This window comes from Dermacentor andersoni, chromosome 7, assembly GCF_023375885.2.
Source record: "Dermacentor andersoni chromosome 7, qqDerAnde1_hic_scaffold, whole genome shotgun sequence".
Taxonomy (NCBI): Eukaryota; Metazoa; Arthropoda; class Arachnida; order Ixodida; family Ixodidae; genus Dermacentor; species Dermacentor andersoni.
Genome location: NC_092820.1, coordinates 39,566,476 through 39,585,404, shown reverse-complemented (window position 1 = coordinate 39,585,404; position 18,929 = coordinate 39,566,476). Strand labels below are relative to the sequence as shown.

Here is an 18,929-nt window from a genome sequence, read left to right as displayed (position 1 = left end):
ATGCACTTTAAGGCAATAGAATATTCTGCTGAACAGTATTCTGACCTCTTTCTCACCCTTAGTGTTTTTGTGTTGCACTAAATCAGCCTTTGATGTGACTTGCCCTTTTTGCTGTGTGCTCACTTGGCCTATGGCCATACAATTTTATTAATGCATCCCTCATGCATCGCTGTGGGTAACACATTTTTGAAGGCCATTATTATGACAGTGATGATGACTTATGAACCGCCAGAATTGTTCTACCAAGCACTACTATGGTACCAAGCACAGTTTGTGGAGCTGTACACTGTTCAGTTGCACACAGCTTTTGCATTTGATAGAAGGAGTGCGCATGTGTTATTTGTATCCAATGCGCTTGTATTAGTGTTGGACATTGTAATGCGACCTCAATGTTGCCCTAGATTACAGGCGAAGGTTTGAGCAATGTTGAGGTTTGTGTGACAAGGAGCAATCAACTTTAACTTGAAACAGTGACATTTCAGGAAGTATTTGTTATCAGTTTCTAATATTTCATTAAAATTTAGCATTACAGAAATGAAATAATTGCTGTCAAAAAGAAAACAAGGAGTGCTACACGCCATCTTTCGCTATTTTCAAGCACCCTGCTGCTGATTCTTTAATGGGATGTTGCTCCTGGAAACCTCCAGAGCAAACATTTATGCATGCAGATGCGGCATCAGCTCATTGCTTTCTTCAAGCGAGTATACAAGCGTCGGCAAAATTTTCTACCACAGGGAAATAACTAGCTATCTTTTACAAAGCACATGTTACATGTCCACACATTTCATAAAACCTGATAACAAATGCAATGTTCGGCCATGGAAGCACAATGATCTCGGCATTTGCATTGCCGAAAAATATCCGGATATGAAGTGGTAAGCTCCAAAACCGGAATACCGGGCGCGTTTCACTGGCAGAAATGAATGGGTAAGCATCTCAGACGCCAATTAAAAACATGTTTTTTTTTTCGTGCATAGTGCAGCTTTATTGCTCGGCTATCCGAGGCGAGGTAATGAGTGACTGAAATGAAAGGAGACGGAGATGCAGCAGCTAAGCGTGCAAGACAGAGCGGTGACTACAGTTAAAGAATATACACCGGAATCGGCAGTTCGCGCGCTGCAGGCAAGCGACGTTTTATGAACTGTGCTCTGCTACAATGAAATATATTGATCCACATTTTATTGTTCTTATACAGCTTTTATTTATTTAGGGATTCTAGATTCATGTACTTATTTGCAAGGCGGTGTATGCTGGAAAGCCGTGAATCCAAGCTAGTTCGAGCTCTGGATGTCTTGCTTATAATTTATTGATTAGAATAGTAGCTCATCACATGTAAAAACAAAATCGGAGTGCGTTTTCTTATTTTTCCTTAAATGCAGCTTCCATGCTCTAATTAGCGCTGTCTATAAATTCGATGTTTAATTATCTTACCACTGATGCCCCAAGTAAATACAAAGTCAAACACCTGAAGTATAATGGACAAACAACACTGATACACAGAAACAATGCTGAAGATCTCATTTTAATGGGTTTTTGAATAGGTTCGTACTGTTTTATTTTGAACGCACAGATATAAGAAGACGTTTTGTATTGTTCATTGGCAAAAAATATTTACTTGTTTGTTGGTGTATAACGTGAGCGTGAGTGGGCTTTTCCGCTTTCACCTTAGTTGCGCAACTATGTTGGAGATGATTGTTTTGTACTTCCACCCATTTTTTTTTTTTTTGTACCAGACCGTAGAAGGAGAAGCAGTTCCGGGAGCAGATATATTTGTCAACCACATTAAAAGCCTGATGAAGGCATCGTTTTCAATTCGATGTCAAGACGCACTGACAGCAGTGCCCACGTATTTGCTCAGTGAAGAACTGGTAAGGGACGCATTTATATTCCTTATAGCACCCGATCACGTCTTTGTGTGGTAGTGTTTATAGTTGGGGGCAACAAAGCAAGGATGCAGGCGTTTTTGACAATGTCCGCTGGGTATTGAAAAATGATTGCGAATAACTCATATCCGGAATTCATAGATATTTTTGTGCTTCAAAAGCTGCAGGAAATCTTTTTCAGGCTTGCAGTTTCTTTCCTAAAGAAGTGCATTACTAGGACGAAAGGAAATGTTTCTTTTTTTTTTTGAGACCGCAGTGACAAGCTCACATAGAATGTCATTCCTGTCAAAATCTTAATTTACCGTGAGTGGAAAATTTAACATAACAACGAATTTTTAGCTCATTTCCGCGCCAATATTAAAAGGGTTCATCGACTGCGTTGCCACTTGTGTTCGAATTTCCGCCTTAATGTTTATGGAGAGCATGATGAACTAAAATCATTTTAAGCTACGCGTCTCAGCTAAGAGCGTTTTTCACACTATTCTTTTGATTTTTCACGTCGCCTTTGAAAGTGAACTGAGATTTTAAAGTACGAATGAAGAAAATGAAGAGAAACTGAAAAGGTTCCTTCTAATGGTATATAAAATCCTCAAATTTTTTCAGCCAACATACATCCATTTAGAAGCATTACTGTGGCCCAGGATGGCAAAGCATGCGCTCATTACTGCAGTGCGTTGACCCTCTTTCCCATATCGCCAACTTCTAAATACTTCCAAACTTTTTGGAGCGGCCGATATCAGTCATGTCCAAAGAAATTCAATCACATTTAAAGCACTGAAAATCAAGCGGTCATTGGTAATCATTTTTGGCCTGAAAAAACGTGTTTTGACCTCCGAAGCGTTGTACTCTGGTTACCAAGATTTTCTTTTTCCAGACACCGCCAAGCAACTACATAGGCCCTTGCATTACCTGGGAGAAAAGACGGCTCCTCATCTGCGGCTGTGAGCAGCAACGCATAGACATTAGTTCTGACACGTCCCTACAAAAGGCACTAATTATGATTCTATGCTTTTTTTGCCTCAAAGAAATAACATTGCCAGCTGCATATGGTACAGTGATTGGTTCATACAGCCAATAATAAAGCCGGAATGTAGCAAGAAAGTAACAAGATTCAAGAATTTGCAACTGCGTTATAGGTTTAAATCGAGATAGTATAAATAGATAGGCTTTATCAACATTCTGAATATCTTTTAATTCTGGAAGTTTTGTTTTTAAGCATCGACATTCCAATGTATCCGATTTTCTGGGAATGAGTACCAAGAATAAAGAATTTAAGCCCGGAAGAAATATGTCTGTCACATTCATTTCACGGCTTAGAATACTTGCCTTTCTTAGAAAAATAGGCCAGTGAAATATGACTTCATAAGGAATTTTGGACCAATAATTGAGAAAAGAGTGCAATAATATAGGCTTTTAATGTGACGAATGCTGTCTTGCATACAGCTCGCTGTCTTCGAACGAGCGCCACAGATCACTGGAAACAGGACAGAATGGAGAGGGCAGAATGCAGAGGGCATTCGTACTTTTCTGCCAAGCAGATACCAAGCAGATTCTTCACGTTTTACACTTCTTAGTGTCGTTGAAATGTTCAATGGATTAGCAAAGCCGCTTCTTAATGAATAAGTTTCAGTGGGACCGGCAGGAGCGTCTTGCGCGATCTCTCTGCAGCATATTCAGCTTCTACTTCGCCGTTCTGCTGCCACCGTCTTGGCCCGTCACAGTCTACACCGGTGAAGCAGCAGTTCAAGAAATGACGACGAAGAGTTCGATGAGCAAAGCTCGCTTCAGAGAAGCGACCCAGAGTGGACAAGGGTCAGCGCTTCTTCGTTGCCTCTCACGAGTGCTAAAAGGCAGAAGGGAGCATGGGGCATTCTCCTCACCCTAACCCGTTCTCCCACGGTCGCCATTCCTCAGGCGCCGTCTCTAGTAAGCGTGGAGAATGTTCACGCGATATTAAGCGTGTGAAGAGGGGTCCTTATTACGCCTGCTAAGCGTTAAGAGGGGTTGCTGTTCACTTCGAGTAGGCCTGATGGTTAAGCGTGAAGAAATAGCACACTTAGGTTAAGCATGTAAAAAAACAGGAAACGCACGCCTGTATGAACGTGGATTTTTTAGAATGTACTTTAGGTCGTGAGCGGTGCCACAGTGATAGCGAAATGCCGTGTGGCACAACCTCATAATCGAGTGCGCTAATGCGTCGGATGATCTTGCAGGGTCCGAAACAGCGGCGTAATAGCTTCTCGCTAAGTCCTCGTCAACGTATTGGGGTCCAAACGAAAGCACGGACACACGGCCGGCACTTCACGTAGCGCCGTTGAAAGTTGTAGTGCCGGCTGTTCGTCCTCGGCTGCTCGATCCGAAGGCGGGCGAGCTGTCGGGCGTCTTCAGCGTGCTGAAGATAGATCACGATGTCAATATTCTCTTCATTGGTGGCGTGCGGCAGCATTCCTCGGATTCGTGTCATAAATCAGCTTGAACGGCGGGATCTGTGTTGTTTCTTGCACCGCCGTGTTGTAAGCGAAGGTTACGCACGGCAGGACGGAATTCCAGGTCTGACCTAACCACTAGTCTCCCTTCATCCTAGCAAACTGTGAATTTTAGATAGAGGCACAACTTTTGTTAATATTTATGTCCATTTATTACGATCGTTTATTTTTTAATAATGCACATATCTCTTTCATCATTGTTCGTTAAACATTATGTGCAATAATTGATTCCTTTACCGCAATTATATGTGAACAATTGGTTGCTCGAAACTTTCGTCAATCTTTATGACTCGCGACCACAAGGCACGAAGAACCATGCGGAAATATGAACGGAGTACCTCAAACACCCAATGTTAGGAAGTGCGAGAAAGCTGGGAAATGAAGAGACGAGGACAGGGTTGGGTTTTCGCACTTTTCTCAATGGCACCTTTAAAACGATCTAATTCGTACAATGTGCTTAGAGTGTGCTATGTAACTATGTGTATTGACACGTGAACTTCTTTATCATTTTTCGGTGAACGGTTTCCACTGTCTAACAAATGTTATCACTGAGCGTGGGACTCGCTTGCATGTACCGGAAGTTTCTGCAATGTTATCGATGGTGCTATCCTCTGGCTGTTGTCACCGAATCTTGTGTAATCTGATTGCATGTATATAAGACGCGAATGGTGTAGAACTTCCTTGAAGATTCGCTCACACCAGCGATTACTCTGGAACGTTCTATGGCTCCTGTATACTAGCCGACGCACTTGACCGGCAGGTCAAATTTTCGACGATCGCCGACCGGGTTCGCCGCTATCACTGTGCTTTGAGTGTGACTTGCCTTTTTGGGCACAAGTTCGCCCAATAAAAAGTTTGTTTTGTCATTCACAGTGTTGCCGCTGTAATATTCACCGCCACTACTACGTGACACCTGGTGGAGGGGCTGGGTATAGATCCCAGTACCTCTCACACGCATCGATTCCAGTACGCATCGCTGAGTCACTGAGGCATCTAACCAAATGTGATGTCGAGTTCAAGTGGGAAATGCCGCAGGCCGATGCATTTGAAGAACTGAAACAACGCATGCTGTAGCCCCGAGTACTTGCGCATTTCGACGAGGACACCGATACCGAAATCCATATTTACTCCAGTAGCCGAGGCCCCAGTGCCGTGCTAGTCCAAAGGAAAGACGGAATGGAACGGGTGATATGCTAGCCGGTCGCTGTCAAAAGCGGAAAACAATTATTCTACGACTGAAAAGGAATGCATCGCCATCATTCGGGCTGCAGCAATATTCCGCCCTTAACTACAAGGCAGGTCATTCAAAGTCGTCCGCAACCGTCACACGTTGTGTTGGCTAGCCAACTTAAAGGACCCTTCAGGACGGCTGGCGAGGTGGAGCCCTAGACAGCAAGAATAAGAAATCACTGTAAATTCGAGTCCAGACTAAAAGACTCCGATTCCCATTGCCTCATACGCGCCCCCATTGACCCGGCGCCACAAGATGACTATCATGGCGCAGCTGTCGTTGAATAATAAGCGCGGAACACTTCGCTGAACCACAACGAGCAGACCTGGAGCTAAAACGCATCGTGGAGTATTTCCAAGGGAACAGCGCAATTTAAGCGAAGATTGTGTTCGTTATAGCTTCACGATAACTTGCGCTTAAGCAGAAGTTCTCACTAGTCTCCGCCAACTACCATCTTATTCTTCCCTCGGCGCTGCGTCCAGTACATAATGCCCTACATGGCGATACGATTGCTGGGCACATCGCATTCGGCCGGACGCTATCGAGGATAGAGGAAAATTATTACTGCCCACGCCTGACCACCGACGTCGCCCGTTACGTCAAGAGATGCCGGGAGTGTCAGCGACGCAAAACACCGCCGACATGGCCAGCGGGATTGCTACAGCCGGTCGAGCTTACTTACCGCCCATTTCAGCAGATCGGGTTGGACTTGTTGGGACCCCTTCCAATAACAACATTCGGAAATAAGTGGATCGTCTTGGCAACAGGCTACCTCACCCACTTCGCTGAAACGAAAGCTCTGCCAAAAGGTAGCGCAGCCGAAAAAGCAAAATTCTTTGTCGAGAACATCCTGCTGCGACATGGCGGGCCAGAAGTCCTCATCACCGACAGAGGAAGAGCTTTTACAGCGGAGCTCACCCAACCCATTCTACAATACAGCCAAACAAGCCGCAGGAGGAGAACTGCCTACCACCTGCAGACGAATGGTCTTACGTAGCGCCTGAATAAGATCCTCGCCGACATGCTAGCAATGTGCGTCGACGTCGAACACAAGACCTGGAATGCCGTCCTACCATACGTAACCTTCGCTTATAACACTGCGGTGCAAGAAACAACGCAGATAACGCCGATGAAGCTGATTTACGGGAGGAACCCGACGATGACTCTCGACGCCATGCTGCCACACGTCCCCGACGAAAAGAATTTTGACGTCGCTCGCCACCTATCTCCAGTGCGCCGAAGAAGCCCGACAGCTTGCCCGCCTGCAGATCAAGAACCAGCGCAAGACCGACAGGTGCCAATACTACCTTTCACGACGCTACGTCGAGTACCAGCCCGGCAAACTTGCTTGGGTTTGGACCCCAATACGCCGACAAGGACTTGGTGAGAAGCTTTTATGCCGCTATTTCGGACCGTACAAGATTATCCGACGCATTAGCGCACTCGACTATGATGTCGTACCAGAAGGTATTTCGCCATCACTACGGCGCCGCCCTCGACTTGAAGTAGTCCACGTTGTGCGACTTAAGCATTTTTACCAGCGTTAATGAATATTGAAATGTTCTTTTGTGTTTCTCTCTCTTATGTTTGTAGCACCAGGACGATGCTTTTTAGGAGGGGGTATTGACACGTGCACTTCTTTATCGACCCGTTTTACCGCCTAACAAATGTTATCGCACAGCGCAGAACGTGCCTGCATCTATCGGAAGTTTCTCGAAAGTTATCGATGGTTCTATCTGCTGTCTGTTGTCACTGAACCTTGCGTAATCTGATGTCATTTATGCGCGACGCGAATGCTGTAGAAGTTTCTGGAAGACACGTGGGCACCAGCGACTGCTCTGGAACCTTCGATCACTGATGTATAAAAGCCGACGCGCTTTACCCGCTGATCAGATTTCGACGACTGCAGTCCGCGTTCGCCGCGATTGCTGAGCTTTGTGTGTAACTTGTTTTGTGGGCACAAGGTCACCCAATATAACACTAGTTTCGCCAATCATAGTTTTGCTTTCTTTACCGTCACTACCACGTGACAACATTTACAGCGCTCATTGAAATGCACATGAGTTTTGCCAAGCCTCCTTTACTCCAATTTTGTGGCACGCACGTTATGCTGCTTCTCACGTTTTAAAACGATTTGCTATCAAGTGGCCTAACTGTCGGTTTTGCAATTCCTCGCCGTAGCAAAGAATCGTTCCATGTATTAGCGGATTAGCATAGGTACGCTGGCGTCAACATTGCGGGGGGTCTCCAAAAGTGCATGCGGCCCCTAATTGGATCTGGATGCGTAGTGGACCGACTATAAGGGCACCACGCAGGGCCACATAGAGGTCACTTTCGAAATACGCTTGGAATGTAGTAGCCCACCACAATCTGTTGCAACAATAATTGCTGAAGTTCACTGCATCAGTATTTCCTCGTTCGAATGCCACATAGAGTACTTCAGTGATGATAAGTGCAGGAAAGGCTCGGCCCTTGATGAGAGTAGAAATGTACGCGATGTTACTGCACTTTGGCAGAATGTATTTTGCCTACAGACACGTATACCCCGCAGAGAAGCGCAATGAAGCGGAGTTATGCGAAGTGCAGATCGCGTTTACTTGCTCTCTCATTCATCAATGTGATTTCTAAATCGATATTTTTTGTTCTGCCTTTGCCATATTACTGCTGCGTACCTAATTATTGGGCACATGTCATAAGTAGACAGATTTATCTCAATCTACTCCGCATGCCGTGGTGCTGGCACAAATTGTAGGGATCTTTCTACCATAAATAGACATGACTTCTCCGAATAATTGCCGTCAAAGTCGCCTCAAAAGACTGTAAGTACAAATTTGGTAATAAAGAAGCCTGCACTAATCACTAGTCAACGAAGTTACCGAGCGCGCGTGTCAATAAAAGCGCTAGTTTGCGCTGCACCACGGACGATTCGTATATTTACGAACTGCCGTTGCTGCTGCAGTTACAGAAGATCGAAGTCTACGATAAATTTAACGGCGTAGCAGCGCCTGCCCGAGGAATCAAGGTTAGTGGCATAGGCATTGCGATCCTACGAAGCAGAAAAAAAAAAAGGTAATTCAGTTCAGCATAAAATGCGCGCAAGAGGGCACCCTGCGCGGTTAATCTACTCCTAGAGTACCAAAATCTAACGAGTTCAGAAACATGACGAATGCTTCTGTGGAAATTGAACAACAATACTCTCCGCAACAGCTAGCAGTAATCTTCACCTTGGGCTACGGCTTCTCCAACACATTTCTGAAGCAACCACAAGATTGAAGACGTCCTCACGCGAAAGGAATAAAGGCGCTGGGGAATTACTTTCCGGTAATCATGCCGATAAATCACGGCTGGACTCATGCCCCTAACAAAAGAGGCTCGGCGAGAAATTCACACTTAAAAAATCGGCAGTTCTGCACGAAGGAAACAATTTATAAGCGACGTTTGCGAAGTCATGCATAAAATAGAGATAAAGGCATAAACTGCGTCCCAGCAGGTTCGGCGATTCAGCGGGCCATAATAAACGAACAAAATCAGTCCTTGCAAACATCACGAACTCGACCACATAAAGCCATGTACTCGAACAGTCGGGCTCCCCATAAAGAGATGCACGGTAAAGATGCTACAAGCTGCAGTCGGAACACTACAGAAATGCCTTTAAACCGCATGCTACATGCGGAGAAACCGGACCCAAACATCGGTAGCCCGCGGCGAAGTTTGTTGTTTCATAAACATGAACGAGTGTACAAAAACCCCGAAATGACAAAAGAAAGTGCGATAACAACAAAATTCTTGCCAAACGGGGGGGTGTTCCATTACAGCCGTTGCTGCCGCCGGTGAGGCATCGCATGTAATGATTAAAACCGTGGCGCCGGCAAGTTATTCGCAATACTTGAGCACCGCACCGCCCAACATCAGGTCTTCCATATGCTTTGAGTCTGTGGCCATCACACACGTGCGACGGGTGTTTTCATTTGGCTCTAGTAACCTCACTCTAACAGTGAAACACGAGCAACAACCCCGTACACTACGGCGGATAGCTGTCGTCTTTCCCGAGCACACTTAGGAAGGCCGCCACCCGTGGCGCGTGCATCGTCACTCACTATGGGTATAGCTCAGAACGATGAGTCCTATTTTCAGAAGTATTTTTTTTTGACCTGCTTGGCGATACAGATATTTCTGAGGGACGCAAATTTACACCGCATATGGATGTAGTTTTTTATATATGCAAGGAGAAGTATTCAAGACGGTTCAGGTCTCAGGGCCACTGCCTTAAGAAGGCAGGGGGCTAGGAGCGTCTTGCCGCTGATCGCAAGGTCTTCGCAGGCTTTCCAGGAAATTGTGCAATCGCCTCAACTTGGCACATCCAAAAACCTATGAGGAGGAAGGCTATTACTTAACTGGTGAATGGTGACCTTCATGGGCGACACACATACCACGTAGACCGATCATATTTAATATGAAAGGACTAAGCATGGAGGATGAAAATGTGTCCAACTGTGATAGGCGCCATTTATGTGGGACAAATTGAAGCTTTGGTGTGTATAACATAGTCATTAGAGTAGGATGACAGAAGGCTTTACTCCTTTCGTTCGAATCAGGAAAAGGTAAAGTGCGATGAGTGTCTTTCCGTGCAAGTCGACAACAATTTGTCATATTTTGCCGTAAGCAGCAGGAGTGTTAATGTAGTGTCTTAAATCTGATCGATATATTTACTAGTTATGGTGCATACGCATGGTACGCAGATCAGAGGCCTTAACGGTGTGATTACCGTGAGCCGAGGGAAGCACACGTATAGGCCTGGCGTCCTGGCGCTAAAACCGCCGGACGTACTCTTCGTCTTACTCAGAATATCAAAGAACAAGGGGGACAGATGCTTATGCTTTTCGCCTGTGTTTGTGCAAAACCAGTCATGTCACGTTTTGCAAACGTCAAAGAAGTCAGCTTGTCGAAAAATATTGGATTTTGAAAAAAAAAAGGTTCGGTGAATCCGTACATATTATTGTTATTCTTGTTCACTTCTTTACTAATTCTTATTCGAAATAGCGCTTCTACCTATATCTCAATATAGTGACCGCAAAAATGTACTTGCCTTCTCACGTGAATGCACCCTGAAAGACACGTTGACCAGTACGTCTGGCAAAACTCCGGGTCGGTAGGATGCTGTGTAGCCGTCAAAGTGAATTTTTCCTTTGGAGGGCCAGTCTCCCTTGTTGAGTGCGGGTGTGTAAGGGATCGTGGTGCTGAAATTCCGAGACGTTCTTTTCTTTCCTTCCTCACGATTTTGATCCCAGGATGCGCCATTCTGTTCAAATTCGCACATTAGAATGCGCTTGCCTGGATTTTACATATATACATATTGTGTCGATATGCAGACACTTCGCAGTAGGGCGAAGTTCTGCCTATAGTGAAAATTATAGAAAAACAATAGCGCGAGAGACAGAGACCGGGTGGGGAGAGAAAATAGTGAACGGAAGAAGCCTAGCGACATGCTCATAGACTGTTTTATGACTCCGGCGAAAGGCGCAAGCAGGAAAGTTTAGGCAAGAGCGAACTCTGTTCTTGGTGATGAAATGCATGTAAAAAGCACATATGTACGGTTGAGACAACCACTTGACCAATTTGAATAAAATTCGTTGTATGTGAGAGGGAAAGTAAATTCTAGTGACTGCAAAAAGCAGAGCAGATAGCGTGAAATTAAATATTATAACGAAAGATATTAAAATAAATTATAGCGTAAATTAAATAGAAGCACGAGGTTTGCAAATACGTGCAAATGCGTAGCTCAGGCACCAATCGAAATATTGTAGTTCTGCAAACAGCATCTGTTAGAGCATGCAAGGGGGTAAAATTTTAAGCATGAAATTACAGCTTGTGAATTCTTGCAGCGTTACAAGGCTTTTGCAAAGTACTATTCACAAATTGATGATTTATTTCGGAAGGCTACAAAAGGCATCAGTTTTTTTTTTACTTCAATCAAGCATTAGTAGCAATACACAGAACTGTAAAATTATTTTTCGTGCTGGGTTACGCAGTTTTAAAGTTGGTAGCTTTGTTATCGCAATTTTCCAATATTCGAAGTTTTTATGAAAAATATGCGGATTAAATACAGCAGTTGCTACGAGACACTAAATTAATCTTTTTTTTATTTTTAATGTAAGAAACCTCATGAACTTCGCTCCAGCGGTTGCAGAGAATGACGATGTCTTCGGTGCCATGTATACAGGCTTGTGCTACGGAGGTAAATCTTCCTCTTAAAGAGCAATTGTAAGTTACGCCGTAAAAAAAACCGTTTCTTCAATTTTCCTTCAAAAAATCAATTTCACGGTGAATATATCCCCCAGGCGGCACGCTGGAACATGCAAGTTCTTCAGAAATTGTACCAAAGTTACCCACCGCCTATAAAAATTCTACAAAAGATGTAGCAAATTGCAAAAAGTATTGTTTTTTTTTTTTGCAATTGCAACTGAGGAAACGGCTTCAGACCATACTTTAGTTTTTCAGAGTTCTTAATATTTATGTGGAAGTGCTGTTTGTACATCAGTGATCTTGATCATGCAAGTTCAAAATCGCTAAATTCATAATCGGACCATAGCTCTAATTTACGCAAGCTAGACTAATATTACAGGGATACTTAGTTTCTCATCATACCCGAAGAAGACACCAGGATCTGCGGAAACTGGCATGCAAACCACCGTGCACAACCTGCTCAGCCAGGACTAACCATGCAGTGTAAGGATTGTGAGAATTGCTGCTCCCTTGCTCAATTACTCAGAGACAATCCAAAGGGAAATGCCCTAGTTACTAGAGTGTACTCACTTGGTCCGGTTGTTACATACTTCTGCGAAAGAACAGCCCTCCTTAGAAACTCGATAAGGTGGACGACATACACGAGCACTGGCGACTGCCAGAGAGCGTTTGGCAACGAAATGCCGGCTAAATATAGCCGGGAATTGAGTACCCAGCCCATTTTAAGCTCGATGGTTCACAACAAAGTACCTAAACGCGACCTTTAGAATACATTGCTTTTGCTCATAAAGAGAACATTATCTCCGCAACTATTGAACTTTCTAAAGTTTGATAAATTGTTGCACTGTGTCCGATGCATTTAGTTAGCCTTTAAATTGCGCCTTGGCGAATTTATAGGGAATTCTGATTTTAATGCTGATTTTTAAAGCAATTTGCAATGTTACTATGTCGCTTTCGTTCAATGAAAAGTCCACATTGGTAACATTTTAAAGGATTTCAACACAACAGCGGCATTAGTTGTTTTCTAAAGATTGCTTGACCTAATTACGATGGCAGCCACATATAAAAGTTTAGAATCGAAACAATTCTCAATATCTTAAAACAAAGATTTGTATGAGTAAGGCAAATTGACTTTGAGTTTATTGAACTTTATTCAGCACGTGCTAACGTTATAAATTTTTCAGTCAGGGGAGATCAAAACTTAGCAAAAAATTTGATATCAAACGCCTACCATCCCCCTGAAGGGTGTAAATGAAACACACATTGTAGGATAATGTAGAAGAACATTCAGCTAATGTGTAGCTCATTAGGATAAGGACTAGAATGCGTAGAATGCGTGTATGGTGTGTAAGTTGAGAAGTGGTATATTATTCGTGCACGTGGGGTAAATAAGTGTTGCTCGCTTAACAGAACGGGCAACGATTTGGTCTGTGTTAGAGTGCGCAGGTGTCGCTTGGCCGTGGCATTATTACAAGCAAGCGTAAATGGTCAGCTCGAGAAATCGGCTTTCTGGGAAGCCGCGAAGTATGCGAACGTAGAGGGCACCTAGGCCTGCATGCGTTCTCTGGGCTGTCGGGAAATTTCGACTCCACATTTATCTAGCACTATGGACAACCACAATGCTGAAATCAGAGCAAAAAATTGCTAAGCGTCCTTCATACCATTGAAACTAATAATAAAGTCTAGCACGCATACGTCCGAAATTCTGCTGCTGAAATGTTAGGTATTAATAGATAACGAGAAAAATTATGAAAACCAACCCTGCTTAGTATGGAAGAATACGTTGAGCATGCAATGGGAGGTGGGTATTTGTGCCACTACATTTGCAGTCTCTTGTGGGGGGTGCTCCCCCTTACCGCCGCGGCTTACCCGTACGCGGACGCCAGCCGGTACTTCGACTGCCACTTCCTCAAGCAACGCGTTCGAAACCACAGGCAGCGCCTGCCACCGCCACTGGTCGCAAACGCTGCGACCACAGGCGCATCGTCTCAACGACAGTGTCTCAAAGCGCTAGATGTCAGGAGGAGAGGTGTCTACTCGCGGGCAACTTTTTTGTGCCTATGAAGGGAAATTACGGGGACGGAGCTTCTGCACTTGTGTTACCGCGCCAAGTAGTCCGCCAGCGTTAGACAGTGCTTTTGGTTGCTCGAAACGATCGCTGAATCGGCGCAGCTTCCCCATGCGACGGTATCCTGTTTGCCTAGACGCGGAAGGAAAAAGCCGCAAAATTACTGAGCTTTTACATTCCTTGATGTGTTTTTTCTTATTTACCTGTTGCTAACAAGGTGTTCCTGCTATCTCTTCCCTAGCTTAAACCAACGTGCATGTAATCGCTTTGCTATCCGTAGCTTTCCCTTCATAGCCACCGAAAGTTGTCCGCGAGTACAGAAGGCTCTCCTTACCACCGTGTCACCATGCGGCACTGGATGCTACTTCCTTGCGAGCGGTACCACCACGCTGTTGCCATGGTGCGGTTGCGTGCGGTAGCACAACCTTTAGTCCTCGGAGGCGTAACGGCAAAGGGGATAACAGTTCATCCCCTCGCACTTACCCCCTAAAGGGAGGAATGGCTGTGGCAGATCAGTTTCTCCCCTAAGGAAGTAACCTCAATACCCCATTTCCTCCTTTTCTTCTTAGAGCATACAACATGACAACACTTCACGAGAGAGAGTTGTTCCGTATGCCAGTCACAAACTACCGGCTGGTGACCGAACTATTCAATAACAGAGCAGAAATGATTTGCTGTAGTTTCACCATGCAAACATTCCGGCCTTATATTTATGGACTACACTATACCATAGTTACTGAGCATTATGCAATGTGCTGGCTGTTCTCGCTTAAAAAAAAAAGCTTGCCTGGTCGCCTTCGGCGCTGGCTTCTCTGGTAGCAAGATTGATTTCGGCAATAATTCGGCAAGAGGCCGGCAACAATCATCAAGATGCTGACGCTTCCTCTCGCTCATCCCTGCCACTATCGTCTACAAGCAACTCTATGCATTACTTTTCACGGGACCATGAAAATTGTCATCACTAGCACATAACAACAAGCTGACCCCCCCCCCCCCCCCCCCCTCAACCGCTACAGTTAGTTTGCAGTTTCAAGTTTATTCGAATAAGGAAGCATATATAGAGTTGAGTGCGGTATTGTACGGGAGGCCCCATAGTAAAACACTGTGGAGGGACCTTCAATGGAATGCTACTTTAAATGGAGACTACTAAACAGCGAAAAAGAGTAGTAAAACACTTACAATAAAATACTAGTAACAAAATTAATAATTAAATAATTAATTAGGTCTATTATTTCAGTGATTAAACAATTCTAATCAATAAATACATTGTCAATATGCAGCACAAACAATAAAGAACAGGTTATTTCCTTTGTCAAACTGCGTTATTGGTTACGAAGAAAATCACGAAGCAAACATTTTAATGATGACACGGAAACAGTAGCCTTAAGATTATAAGGCAAATAACCCCACAATTAATTAAAAGAAAACCAGCCTTCTGTGTACCTTAGTTAGTACGGACTTTTCAAAGTTGGCCTCTTAACAACGTTCTCACGCGTAATAGTACACCAATATACATAGTCTATGTGGAGCTTAGCGCCCGCCTTATGCTATGCTTCTTCATTAAAGGAAGCCGTTAAGCACGAGAACCATGTCCTGCACCGTTACATTTTCCATTCTGATGTACATCGTTGGATTCCCGTTTTTCCTCATTCGTTCCGCACACAGGTTCCCGAAGCCTCCCACGATGACCACTCTGCTGGTCACTTTATCATCATCATCATCAGCCTGGTTACGCCCACTGCAGGGCAAAGGCCTCTCCCATACTTCTCCAACTACCCCGGTCATGCACCAATTGTGGCCATGTCGTCCCTGCAAACTTCTTAATCTCATCCGCCCACCTAATTTTCTGCCTCTCCCTCCTACGCTTCCCGTCCCTTGGAATCCAGTCCGTAACCCTTAATGACCATTGGTTATCTTCCCTCCTCATTACATGTCCTGCCCATGCCCATTTCTTTTTCTTGATTTCAACTAAGATGTCATTAACTCGAGTTTGTTCCCTCACCCAATCTGTTCTTTTCTTATCCCTTAACGTTACACCTATCATTCTTCTTTCCATAGCTCGTTGCGTCGTCCTCAACCTAAGTAGAACCCTTTTCGTAAGCCTCCTGGTTTCTGCCCCGTACGTGAGTACCGGTAAGACACAGCTGTTATACACTTTTCTCTTGAGGGATAATGGCAACCAGCTGTTCATTATCTGAGAATGCCTGGCAAACGCACCCCAGCGCACTTTTATTCTTCTGATTATTTCAGCCTCATGATCTGGATCCGCGGTCACTACGTGCGCTAAGTAGATGTATTCCCTTACCACTTCCGGTGCCTCGCTACCTATCGTAAACTGCTGTTCTCTTCCGAGACTGTTAAATATTACTTTAGTTTTCTGCAGATTAATTTCAGACCCAATCTCCTGCTTTGCCTCTCCAGGTCAGTGAGCATGCATTGCAATTGGTCCCCTGAGTTACTAAGCAAGGCAATATCATCAGCGAATCGCAAGTTACTAAGGTGTTCTCCATTACCTCTTATCCCCAACTCTTCCCAATCCAGGTCTTTGAATACCTCTGTAAGCACGCTGTGACTAGCACTGGAGGGATCGTATTTCCCTGCCTGACGCCTTTCTTTATTGGTATTTTGTTGCCTTCTTTATGGAGGACTATGGTGGCTTTGGAGCCGCTATAGATATCTTTCAGTATTCACTTAGGTCACTTAGGATTTCAGAAAATCTACAACCGGATCAAAAGCCATTTCTTCGGTATGCAAAAAAGAGGTGAGGCGTGCAGATAGGACACAAGAGTAGAGAAGTGGACAACACGAACGCCGTTATAAAGCTTAAAACGACAGAAAACTGAGCTCGTTGGTAAGGATTCATTATGCGAAAAAGAAGTGAGGCGTGCAGACAGGTCACAAGAATAGAGAAGCGGACAACACGAACGCCATGTCCTGTCTGCACGCCTCACCTCCTTTTTGCATAATGAATCCTTACCAACTAGCTCAGCTTTCTGCCGTTCTAAACCATTTCTTCTCGCCTGGCATTTGTACCTTTGTTCAAAGAACGTCACATCTTGCACGCTGTGACAACTGCAGAAAATTCTAACAACTACTTTGCTGGCCTGCTATAACCCATTACATGACCGGGAACACCTTTTGATATCATTGGTGTAGACCTCTACGGGGCCCTTGTTATCACGCCGACAGAACGACGATTGATTGTGAGTGCTGTCGACTAACATACATGCAACAGAGAGACCGCTCTTCTACGTTCTGCATTTGACGTCACAAACTTCTACTTATAAGCCATCGTGTTACCTCATAGAGTAGCTCGCGCCCTGTTGAGTAACTGAACCAAGACGTTTTTGTCGACAATCCTCGAAGTACTCAGAACCCGACGCACAGTTCATAAGATGACGTCAGCTTACCACCTACAAACCAATGACTTGACAGAGCGATTCCATGACACAGTTGAAATAATATGTATGGGTATCGGACCAGACAAAAATAACTGGGACACAATTCTTAAATTTGTGGCATTTGCGCATAACATCGCTGCTCAGGGAATTGCTGGGCACCCCTGTCTGCCTTGTTTACGGCCGCCCGCCGACACTTACGCTTACCGCATATTTATTAAGATGTCTCTACTAGCTCCTCCGCATCTGCCTCCGAACATGTCTCAAGACTTGACAAATGTCGACAACGCGCTTGACTCATTACAGAAGCCAGCCAACAAGACCGAAAGCAGCGTTACGACAGCTTTCACCGAAACGTTTCCTTTTGTTCCGGAGATGAGTTGCTTCTCTGGAAACTAGTTCGTACCCCGGGGTTTTGTGAGAAGTTCCTATCGCGTTTCTTTAGGACCCTACGTGAATGCAGAACAAACCTCCCTTGCGAACTACTGTGTCGCTGTAATTGAAGTTTATTCTCACCGTCATTGCCGTGGTTTAGAGATTGTTCGCCTTTTACTGTCTGTAAACGCTTGTTCGGCGTTTCTTGCCAGCATAAGTTGTGGTTTGGCCGCTCGCTTCAGCGCACGGGGGAAATTATTGCGAGCTCTGCCTATGCGTTTTATCTTCCTCATCTGTAGGTGGTCATCATCAGCACTTCGGGCTGTAATGATGGGCGACTCGCGCGATGGAATAATATGAATACCTAAGGCTTTATCATTGCTTCAGAATATAGAAAATGACGAGTCGGTTGTCAAGCGCTTTCACTACTGAGTCCCCTAAATAAATATCATGACGAAATTATGGAGGATTCGAATAGATCGTATTATTAGTTTCTGATTTTAAACAATGCCGCGTATGTCTCAGTGAATCCGTAGTATGAATCGTCTTGTATTCTTTTCCTTTCTCAAGCGCTTGTTTTTCCAATAAGGTGCACCTTGGTTGTGTTTTGTCAATTCCATTATTTTTATATATCTTTGTTCCCACCAAAAGAATCTTGTGTTTCAGGTCCCGAGATATATTTCGGCATATCTGTGTCATTTCTATCTATTCTAAGGCCTGCATCCAAAATTGCTCTAAGAACAGAACCCTTTGCCAGGCCATGTGGCCTTAGCTGTTGCTTTTTTCTTTTGTGAACAGGAGAAATAAATGACATCATTGCACATTAATCGAATGTCAACACATAAGGAAAGCAACTTGAGAAATTATTCCATGATTCACCATGACGGCGTCTATGAGAAGCACTGTCTTATATGTTGCTGGTTTAATTGCAAAATTGATTAGGGAAATAATTCCACGGCTAAGGTCACTTTGCATGCTTCCGGAAATTTAAAAGGACGATGTAGTAGTCTTCGCCGTCACAAGTACTCGTAAGATATGTTCAGCTTTGTAGATTTGTTCTTTTGTACCTAGTTCTGGCCATTTTCGCAAGCGTTCCGTGATATAGAGTCTCTAAAAGCGCGAAACACACCACTCCCTGTTCAGTACTCTCTCAAAGCACTCGAAGTGCATCTTGCTGTGCTAACTATTGATATCAGGTGCTGAAGCATACTCATGCTTTTTGGCTTCGTATAACCGCGTTACGTA

At 44.4% G+C, this 18,929-nt stretch overlaps 1 protein-coding gene across 1 annotated transcript in view; it reads right to left on the bottom strand.

Moving 5' to 3' along the window:
• LOC126535396 (ATP-binding cassette sub-family C member 2-like) overlaps window positions 1-18,929 on the bottom strand; it is an 83,012-nt gene that overhangs the window by 50,034 nt on the left and 14,049 nt on the right. Inside the window, exons 4-5 of the mRNA XM_050182278.2 lie at window positions 12,319-12,352; window positions 10,687-10,799 (exon numbers count right to left, since the gene is read on the bottom strand). Coding sequence (XP_050038235.1) covers window positions 10,687-10,799; window positions 12,319-12,352 — 147 coding nt within the window. The remainder of the gene's footprint in view (window positions 1-10,686; window positions 10,800-12,318; window positions 12,353-18,929) is intronic.